An 8,977-nucleotide genomic window follows, 5' to 3' on the forward strand; every position below is an offset into this window, starting at 1 on the left:
GTATTGTCCAAACCTAATCAATAAAATTGTCCAGTTTACCACGAAAAAAGAATGAAGAGTAATTTTTTTTATTTAGTAATTAAATATCGATTAAGTCTAATTACAATTATTTTAGTTAGAGTTATGAGAATATCTACATTGCGTCGAAGTGGAATCTGTGTGCCTCTTGCAGCCTCTCGATTTTATCCTCTCGTCGTTCTTTCCAGTAGAGTCCACCTATTATCGCTGATATCAATATACACGTGGCAGCCAGTGCAGCTGCACTGAGGAGAATTAATTTACTTGGGGTTACGAATAACTGCGCCTTCCACCTCGTCGGGTCCTTTATTGGATTTGGAATTACCACCATCTGGGAATTGGGGATTATCTGGGGCCACTCGCGGGATTTACCAGCCAACTGAAAGGTTTAATTATTTTTTATTAATGTTTTTCATGTGATAAATCAATTTCAGGAATTTTTCGGAAATATAAACTTTAATGAGGTCCAGTGCAATTACGATTATGGATTTTATTAAAAGCAATTAAACCCGGCAACCCCATAAATCCCCTAAAATTCCAATTATTAAATCACGTTTTCTTCACGTGAACCCACTCACCCGAACCGTCAGCTGATCAACAAAATTGGGAGTTCTCCCCAGTCCGAAGGTGGTGTACGGCAAATTAAGGGAGAAATGTGCGCTCTGGGGTAATTGAGCAGCAATGGCACTCCTCGGGCTGCCATCCTGAGTGGTCGTATTGTAAGCAATAGACGGACCCGGTAAATTGGTCCCATAAGTCCTCTTCTTCTTCCCCAAGCTCCCCGGGGAGATGGGGTACTTGCTGTTCTCCAGACCCGTCAGTACCATGACCTTCACGAAATTCGCGTCATAGTCGAGACTGTTCTTGAAGGCCCCGGTAGTGTAGACGTCCTTTGCCTTGTCATACTTGACAAGAATAACGTCCAGAATGCCGTCCTGATAGAAATCGTAGAACACCGCCATCACTGTTTCGTTGTAGAAGGGATTGAGGGCTGTCCAGTGGACCTCGAACGTCCTGTTGACTCTTCCACAAGTTGAGCAGGGAGTATTCAACAACAGGAAGGACTTTATCTCGGATTTCTCCGACTGGAGGGTAGCGAGTAGATCGGGGTAGCCGTCCATATTGAAATCCCCTCCACGGAGGGTTATTGTGTCTGTGTAACGCCTGGCGTTGAATTTACGGGAGACAAAGCCCCAGAGGACACCCTGCTTGTCCCTGAAGTCAATCTGGAGGTCCTGCCAGTCACCGTTGTACACCAGAATAGAACTTTTCTTACAGGTGTCGTCTGTACAGGTGGGGACTATCAGGTCAACCTGTCAATTTTTTAAAATTATTGATTTGTTAATGTATTAATTATTGAATTGTTTTTCATTGATTCCCCCTTTTTGAGTGCTGACGATTTTATGAAAATAATACGATATAGTAATTAAAAAATTACAGATATTGAGCAATTGAATTTATTATTTTCTTTCAAATTAATAGAAGAATTATCAAAATAAGCCAACAGACCTGTCCCTTCAACTCGACATCAAGATACAGCGCCTGTCCCACGTGTCCAAAAGTCGATTCCCCCTTTTGCTTCGGCCAATCGACCCCCTTGGAGTACCTGAACTCCTTGGCTCCACCATTCCAGATCTCGAAGTGGTTGTCTGTCGTTATCATGAGATCTGGATAGTAGTCCCCATTGAGGTCTAGAAAAGCGTTGGAATGATAAGCGCGAATGGGCTCCAGGTCTATGGGGCGATTGGAGATCATGGGGATGGCCTCGGGTTTCGTTCGATTGTGATTGAAGATCCAGAAGGTTCGATTGTTGGACTCGTCAGAGCCAAATAGATCGATTATCATGTCCTGGTTGTAGTCGATGGTGAGGGGCTGGCCCTTCATTTTCAGTAACGGCGTCTCCTCGTTCGAGCAGTTCATCGGCCCTGGACCGCCCCAGATGACGTGGACGTGCGTCAGCGCGTCCTGTCGGCTGTACGTGGTCACCAGGATGTCCATGAAGACGTCGCCATCGTAGTCCCCTGGGACTACACTCGTCACAACGTTCTTGAAGGTGCAGGTGAGGTTCGCTGGACGCAGGAGGGGCTCCTGGTCGGAGGCCAGGAGAATCTCCAGAGTTGTTGCGTTCTTTCGCAGGACGAATACATCTGTCAATTCGTCCGAGTTGAAATCACCGAAGGCGGCGGGCATTCCATCGAGAACATTTCCGAATACTGCGCTGGTTATGTCGGAAGTCGTTGTCGAGGAGATGAGGGAGGCGAGGAGGAACAGCAGAATGTGAGTCGCCATTTTGGGGGAGGGATCACATAATCTGGAAACGCCAGGAATCCTTCTATCTTTAATTTGTTATAATTTAGTATTAATCGAACATTTTTAGTACTATTCTTTATTGAACTTGAACTAACGATTCTTGGAATCCCTAATTTAATGTTGAAATATCATTTATAAGATCACGAGCAAAAAAATGACCCTGTTGCAATGATTTGATAAACGTTCTTCAAGAAAAGAGAAGAATTCTTCCAGATTTTTTTTTCTAACGGACAAATAAAGGCAATTTGCCAAATGTGGAAATTGTTTCAAGATGTGGAGCAACCTAGTGCCACAGGAAAATTCTCTGTTCCACTCCAAATGTTGATAACGATCCTCGAGAAAAAAATAATGTCAACATCGCACTCAATGAGAATTAATCATTTGTTCCTACAAAAGCCCATGAAAATCCAACTGACATCTTTATTATATTGTTCCTTCGTCCCAAAGTGCTACGAATTCCACTATAAACTCCCAACAAATAAGGCTTCCGCTACAAAACCCTCGATAGCCTTAATTTCCAAAGTAACAATTCGCCAAGAAGGTTCAATTCTCAATAATTACCTGATGATATGAAAATACTCCAAGCCCTGAGGAAACAATCAGACCTTATGAGTCAGCTGGAGACGTAATAACCCCCACTCGAACGTCAGATGACCATCAATCCTCCTAAAAAACGACTTCCTCGACTTCCAGAATTTCCAACCTCTTTTCCACCCGAAAATCCAGAGTACAAAAATCCAAAACAAATTTTTTCACTTCAAAATCAATAAATCCGATGTATTTCGCTCATCACATCTGACATTTCACGGATATTGTTCAGTTCCAAGAACACCTACAAGTGGTGCTGGCACGTCACTGCGCAGACCCGCGCAAACAGTAAGTGTTCCTAACCTCAAATCTCCACACGTTCAAAAACCATTATTCCGAACGAAAAGAAGCAATTCGATGAATAAATTCTGCCTGAACATCACATAACAGGTGATAGTTAACAAAAAGCGTGAATAAACTCAGTGAAATTCACGTAAGATCAATAAAAAAATTTCTCAGGGTGAGAAATCATCAATAATGACAGATAAACAAGAGCATAATGACGAGATTCGTTCGATGTCACGTAAATTCGAGGCGATATCAACCACAGACAGGAATTCAAACTCCCACGATCGTCCGGAGGAAGACTCCCCATCGAGGATGACCCTGAGGGCATCCAGACATCAGGAAGAGGTGAGACACACAGATGTCTCGTCCCTATCGTCTCACGAAGCCCACAGAGACATTCCAGAGAGAATTATTTTCGTTGTGGACACCGTCAGAGAGACAGACTGCACTCCTTTTGAAATAGGCTCTGGAGCCAAGTTCCCTCCCCTTCACATGATAAAACGCGTTGTCGAGGTGTTCATCAGTGCCAAGGGGTCAATCAACAAAAAACACGAGTACGCAATCATGAAATTGTCTGATGACACTTGCCAGTGGATCTGTGACTTCACCGACAACCCCAAAATCCTCGTAAACCATCTTGACAGAATTGAAGAGGTCCAGGTGGAGGAGAACTCCACCAGGTACGATCTCACCGAGTGCTTTCGACTGATCAACGAAAAAGTGGACGTGGAGTGGAGCTCCAGACGACCCAAATCCCTCACTCGTGTTATTCTGATCTACGCGAGGTCTCATTGCATTCCTCAATTCTCTGACTCCAAGTGCTTTACGACCCTCATGGAGAACTCTCACTTCTTTACTGACGTTGTTTATGTTCACGAGAAAGTCACTGAGGATAACGAGTGCGAGGAGGTGTACACAAAACTTGGAGAGCTGGACGTTAAACAGAATTCATTCATTTTCGAAGTGGCCAGGAATCCTGCAAATCTTCACAACACCATGGCGAAGCTACTGGCGCATCCCTTGCAACGACCGAAGCAGGATGATACGTGTTATGTGCCTCAGTGTTTAGGGGATATTTCAGATATTCAGACTAATGTTTGAAGATGAGACTATTTTTTGTCCGGGGAAGTGGTGAAGTGGACTTTGGGGTTGGGAAGCTTTCGTGGGGATTTACCATGCCCTCTTCTCGAGACTTCAATATGTTGGACAGTCAGTGACGATTACCAGCAGTTTCTGCTGGATTATTCATGAAGATTGAGAAATTTTTTATTGATTCAGCAGTTGAAATTAGTTCCATCTTCTGTTCGAGGAACTCGAAAAATTGATTTTAAACAAAGAATGGACAGAAGATTATGGATTGTTCGATAGAATTATTTGAAATATTTGACAACTAGCCCACTTCATCACTAGTTTTATAATTCTGTAATGTTTATTGCGTAAACAAATATTTGTTGTTGAAAAACTAAATTACACTGCTCAACCGGTTGAACCCTCAGTTCCCTTGGCACGAAATGTGGATTGGAAAATAATTTGTTTCCACGACCGAGACAGTACAATTTGTATTACGTATTGATAATTAATGGGTATGGAGGAGTTGAGGAAAGCCTGATTGATGAATAAATAGTATATGTTTCATGATTAAAAATAATTACCCATAAAATTAATTTATTTTTGTACCTGAAAATATTTTACACTTCATCGTCTTCAAAATTTTCAGTACATTTCTACAAAAAATCCTCAGTTTCATGGGCTTCTCCTTCGTTTCCTCGAATGTCTCTCCTCTCGACTCCTCGATCGATTCCTGAATCCCGATTTGTGCCTATCCCGATCTCTTGAACAACTTCTCTGGTGTTTTTTATGCTTCTTTCGTCCTTGTGAATGTGGGCGACTTCTCGAAGACTTCGAGTGTTTGGAATGTTTTGTCCTCTCAGACGAAATAAAATCATCAGAGTCTCTCCTAATATTCCTGGACTTTCGATCATATCTCGAGTGGCTTCGATCCCTCGTGTCCCTTTTGTCCTCCTTCACGGGTTCAACCCCATTCCTGGGGCCTCTGTCATCTCCTGCATTCGACAAGACCTCGGTAGACTGATTTTTCTCGACGAGGTACTCCGACAGCATCTCCATCTGCTGATGTATAACCTCTCGCATTATCTCAGTCTGCGATTTTTTATTCGTGTGCACCCCACGATGTTTAACTCTCCTTCTCTTCAAGTTCCTTTCCTGAGCCAAAAGCTCCAGATAGGATGATCTACCAGCTTCATCTCGATGCCTGCGTACCATAAAGTTCAGATTAACGCGGCAAAATGGCGAATAAAATCATTTTATTAGTAAAAACATATCAATTACTGAAAGTAAATAGTCACTCACGTTCTATTGAGGTCAGCAATGTCTTCTCCAATATCTGGGGGCTCTGTATGGGATACCACGTAGTCGTAGAGGATTCTTCGTTCCTCGGGGGTAAAATCACTTAACAGTCTGTCTGAGGTGCGTGGAATCAACCGACTGTCCTCACCTATTTCAATTTTTTCAATGAAGACAACAAAATAAGAGGAATTACTGGGGCAAATGCTCACGTGAAAAAAAAAATTAGTTCAGGAATTATTTTAAAAAATGAAACAGATATCCTCGATATTCTCTGATTTTCCTTTCTGTTGTCATTGAAAAGAATCGAGGAAAGATATTTGAGAATTCAAGTAGAATATTTACAGAAAATATTTTTATGGGGAAAATAAGTTGTCAAGGATTCACTGACATTTTTTTTCGTACGTGCTGCATTGCCATGAAGTAATGACGAACAGTATTTGAGTTTCAAAGGATATAAAAAAAGGATATAGCAAGTCCTGTGCAAGAATTATCATAATCACTATCCTCTGTAAAAAATCCAAATATTTAGAAATTTATCTGGAATGTTCTAGTGGAGTTATTTCTGAGTTTACCTTCTGTGGCAGGTGCACCGGGGGGCTTTGTCTCCTGGAGAATTTCCTGTATGATTTTTTCATCTGCAAAGGGACATCACGAGCACTTTTTTACATCTTTGCTTATTTAATTAATTAAAATTAATTTAAAATCTACTAATTACCCAATTTTATACAAGTGGGTGCATCGGGGGGGACTGAAGCCGTCGATAAAGGTACATCGTCTCTGCTGTATCCTTCAGCTTTCCAGAGACAACTTTCAATATGATTGTCTACGCTTTCAGGATGCAGTCGGTGCGAGGAGTTGAATGGGCAGATTATTGAAGGAGAAATCTAGAAAAAGAGTGTTCAATGTTAAAAAAATTCACTTGATTTCATAATAATAAAGATAACCTACATCTGCAATGCTCCTCTCGCTCCACCCCACCTTCAACAATATTCCATTCAACTCATTTTTCGTATTTGTAGTGAAATTTGTGAGGAGATCGATCTCTTGGTCACGACTTATCAAACTGTCTTCCATTGTCAGTTGATAATTAACAAAGTAATGAGTCTCATTGGCGTGCTCCCCTCAATGTATACACCATTGTGTAATCTAGTTTCCACTCCCTGGCTATCGTGCCACAGTCACACGTGTTTGCGAATTGAGGTTATGTTATCTCCCACAACTGCACTAGTTCAAGTCGTGTAAACAAGTCGAGTCCCGAGTGTCCAAACAATGTCAGCAACAGATAATCCTGAAAATAATCAGGCTAAAGGCCTCAAGAGGAAGAAAAAACGCTCAGCAAATCAGATGGCGAAGAAACTCGCCCGAAGACGAGATCCAGGACATGGCAGTGAACTGGACTCAGACAGCTATCAATACATGGTACGAATAATGGAGGTGCTTCGCACAGATTTTTCCACTATGGATGACAAGCTGATGTTCGTCAACAATGTCTTCGAGCAGACGATCGACCACGAGGTGGCTTACGCCAAGAACCAGGTGGGCTCGTTAGTCCTGGACACACTCATGAAATACGCAAGTCTGGAGGTTATCCAGAGGATCAGCGATGCTTTTAGCCCGACATTGAGGCCAATATGCAGTGACAGATTTGCCAGTCACGTCTTGGAGAGGATTATTCAGACCTGTGCAGACAGAGGAAACCGAAAATCCAAGTCTGAGCCACTGAAAGATGAGGTGCCAATTGCAGTGGAGGAAGTGGCAAAGTACAACGATATAACTATCAAGCTTAGCAAGTACATGATAAACAACATTGAGGAGTTTATTGACGACCCGTACGCCAATCATATCCTGAGAACATCAATCCACTGTTTGGGGGGTCTGATAGACAGAGAGGATGAGAAAAAAAAGACAGTGATACTGACACAACGAAGGGAAGTCATCCAGAGTTACACAGACTTATTAACAGACGCAGGAAATCGTCTGCTGCGATGGCCCAAGTTCATGGAATTCGGAAAGGAACAATTAACCTCAGGTTTACTTCAAACGTACATTGTAACGTTAAAGGACGTGGATGCAAAGCTGACACGTTCAATAATTAAAAAAATTATTTCCGAATGCTTCAACGAAAATTCGGAAGACAGTTTATCCAACATTTTCGACACAGAAAGTTCTCTGAGACTCCTGGAAACCTGTTTAGCCTCTGCAGATATCAAAATGTACGGAAAAATCTTCAAAATGTTGTTCGCTGGGCACTTGAAGGAATTGTCCTTGATGAAAAGTGCCAACTTCACCGTCCAGAGGCTGATGGATCACTGCCCCACGAAGGAGGACTTTGAGACGATCTTCACTGAGATCTCGGAGTATTTCTCGGATATCCTAGAGAGGCAACACACCGGGGTCTTGTCGAGTCTGGCGAACGCTTGTTTACGACTGCAGGCAAAGCAGGGACCCTTCGTCAGTGTTGTTTCGAAGGAATTGCATTGCGATGAGCCAACGGAACGGCAGCTCTTCCTTGTCCCTTTGGCCTCCAGATTAGTTACCTTTGAGCAGTTGGAGTCTGCAAGAAAGCAGAGCAGGACCATACCTCTGCATCTCCATGGCAGTCTGATCCTCCAAGCCATTCTTCAATTCAACAAGCCCATCAAGATCGTCAACTCCATATTTTCCATAGATGGGAACGAGCTGGCTGCACTCTTCAGCGATCCAAAGGGCAGCAGAATATTGGATGCTTTTATGGATAGTAAATTTGTGGGGGAAAAGAGCAGAGATAAATTAGCCAAACAGCTCAAGGGACACTGGGTCACACTGGCCTGTGGTACACATGGCTCCAGATGTCTCGACAAAATTTGGCAGTACTCCAAGGACAATCAGAAGATTCATATCATGGAGGAGCTCGCTGCAGCTGGGGAGGCTATGAATTCAACGAAAACAGGGAGACTCATCTCCACGAAACTTAATGTTTCTCTGTTTGCACGCAACAGGAAGGAGTGGAGTGAGGCGAGGGGAAAGGAGGAGAAGGCCAAAGCACTTTTTGCCAATATCATTGGGAAGTGAAAGCCCAGTAAGAGTTGATTAATGTCAGGCAGTGCAGTTTTTGAGGAATATCTCCGAATCTAAGAGAGATACCGGATTTTTTGTAATGACATTTGTTGTAGCCCTCAATTTTTTCCATAAAAAAGTTTATGATCAAAATTTCGTTACCTTCCTTAGATTTCAAGATATTCACCAAAACGGGGTCAATCGTCGAAAGTGCGAATTTTCAAGTGTACAGCTGTTGAATAAAAAAAATTATCAATAAAAAACTGATCGTTCCAATGAATCTCCTGGACAATGAACAATTACTGAATTATAATAAATTCCCATAATGCAGAATTATGTATTTCAATTATTCGTAATTACACGTCGATCT

The 8,977-nt window shown here is 42.4% G+C and overlaps 4 protein-coding genes across 5 annotated transcripts; 2 read left to right on the forward strand and 2 right to left on the reverse strand.

Moving 5' to 3' along the window:
* Nucleotides 1-52: 52 nt before the first annotated feature.
* LOC135161469 (T-cell immunomodulatory protein) lies at nucleotides 53-3,031 on the reverse strand. The gene is made up of 4 exons (XM_064119059.1): nucleotides 2,890-3,031; nucleotides 1,528-2,329; nucleotides 597-1,331; nucleotides 53-397 (listed from the first exon to the last, which is right to left on the reverse strand). The coding sequence occupies exons 2-4, from the start codon at nucleotides 2,305-2,307 to the stop codon at nucleotides 134-136; spliced, it is 1,779 nt and encodes a 592-aa protein (XP_063975129.1). The 5' UTR covers nucleotides 2,308-2,329; nucleotides 2,890-3,031; the 3' UTR covers nucleotides 53-133.
* Nucleotides 3,032-3,378: 347 nt separating this feature from the next.
* Nucleotides 3,379-4,852, forward strand: LOC135161475 (BRISC and BRCA1-A complex member 1-like). Its single transcript, XM_064119073.1, has one exon. It carries the CDS (start codon nucleotides 3,394-3,396, stop codon nucleotides 4,303-4,305), a length of 912 nt encoding a protein of 303 aa, XP_063975143.1. The 5' UTR covers nucleotides 3,379-3,393; the 3' UTR covers nucleotides 4,306-4,852.
* Nucleotides 4,843-6,684, reverse strand: LOC135161473 (U11/U12 small nuclear ribonucleoprotein 48 kDa protein-like). 2 transcript variants are annotated; one of them, XM_064119070.1, is made up of 5 exons: nucleotides 6,550-6,684; nucleotides 6,287-6,455; nucleotides 6,144-6,206; nucleotides 5,575-5,719; nucleotides 4,843-5,476 (listed from the first exon to the last, which is right to left on the reverse strand). In XM_064119070.1, exons 1-5 carry the CDS (start codon nucleotides 6,643-6,645, stop codon nucleotides 4,948-4,950), a joined length of 1,002 nt encoding a protein of 333 aa, XP_063975140.1. In that variant the 5' UTR covers nucleotides 6,646-6,684; the 3' UTR covers nucleotides 4,843-4,947. The 2 variants fall into 2 exon arrangements, with proteins under 2 accessions (XP_063975140.1, XP_063975139.1); XM_064119069.1 differs by having other exon boundaries at nucleotides 6,520-6,654.
* Nucleotides 6,685-6,840: 156 nt separating this feature from the next.
* LOC135161468 (nucleolar protein 9) lies at nucleotides 6,841-8,976 on the forward strand. Its single transcript, XM_064119058.1, has one exon. The coding sequence runs from the start codon at nucleotides 6,841-6,843 to the stop codon at nucleotides 8,620-8,622; it is 1,782 nt and encodes a 593-aa protein (XP_063975128.1). The 3' UTR covers nucleotides 8,623-8,976.
* The last annotated feature ends 1 nt before the right edge of the window (nucleotide 8,977 follows it).

The sequence above is a fragment of the Diachasmimorpha longicaudata genome, chromosome 4, assembly GCF_034640455.1.
Source record: "Diachasmimorpha longicaudata isolate KC_UGA_2023 chromosome 4, iyDiaLong2, whole genome shotgun sequence".
NCBI classification, from domain to species: domain Eukaryota; kingdom Metazoa; phylum Arthropoda; class Insecta; order Hymenoptera; family Braconidae; genus Diachasmimorpha; species Diachasmimorpha longicaudata.

Excerpts from the sequence above, each read along its gene's own strand:
- LOC135161468 (XM_064119058.1), top strand. The coding sequence starts at position 6,841 with ATGTCAGCAACAGATAATCCTGAAAATAATCAGGCTAAAGGCCTCAAG.
- LOC135161473 (XM_064119069.1), bottom strand. The coding sequence starts at position 6,645 with ATGGAAGACAGTTTGATAAGTCGTGACCAAGAGATCGATCTCCTCACA. Across the intron at positions 5,720-6,143 it reads CGGTGCACCTGCCACAGAAG|GTGAGGACAGTCGGTTGATT; the intron begins GTAAACTCAGAA and ends AAATTGAAATAG. Across the intron at positions 5,477-5,574 it reads ATTGCTGACCTCAATAGAAC|GCATCGAGATGAAGCTGGTA; the intron begins GTGAGTGACTAT and ends TATGGTACGCAG.
- LOC135161475 (XM_064119073.1), top strand. The coding sequence starts at position 3,394 with ATGACAGATAAACAAGAGCATAATGACGAGATTCGTTCGATGTCACGT.
- LOC135161469 (XM_064119059.1), bottom strand. The coding sequence starts at position 2,307 with ATGGCGACTCACATTCTGCTGTTCCTCCTCGCCTCCCTCATCTCCTCG. Across the intron at positions 1,332-1,527 it reads ATGTCGAGTTGAAGGGACAG|GTTGACCTGATAGTCCCCAC; the intron begins GTCTGTTGGCTT and ends AAAAATTGACAG. Across the intron at positions 398-596 it reads TTGATCAGCTGACGGTTCGG|TTGGCTGGTAAATCCCGCGA; the intron begins GTGAGTGGGTTC and ends TAAACCTTTCAG.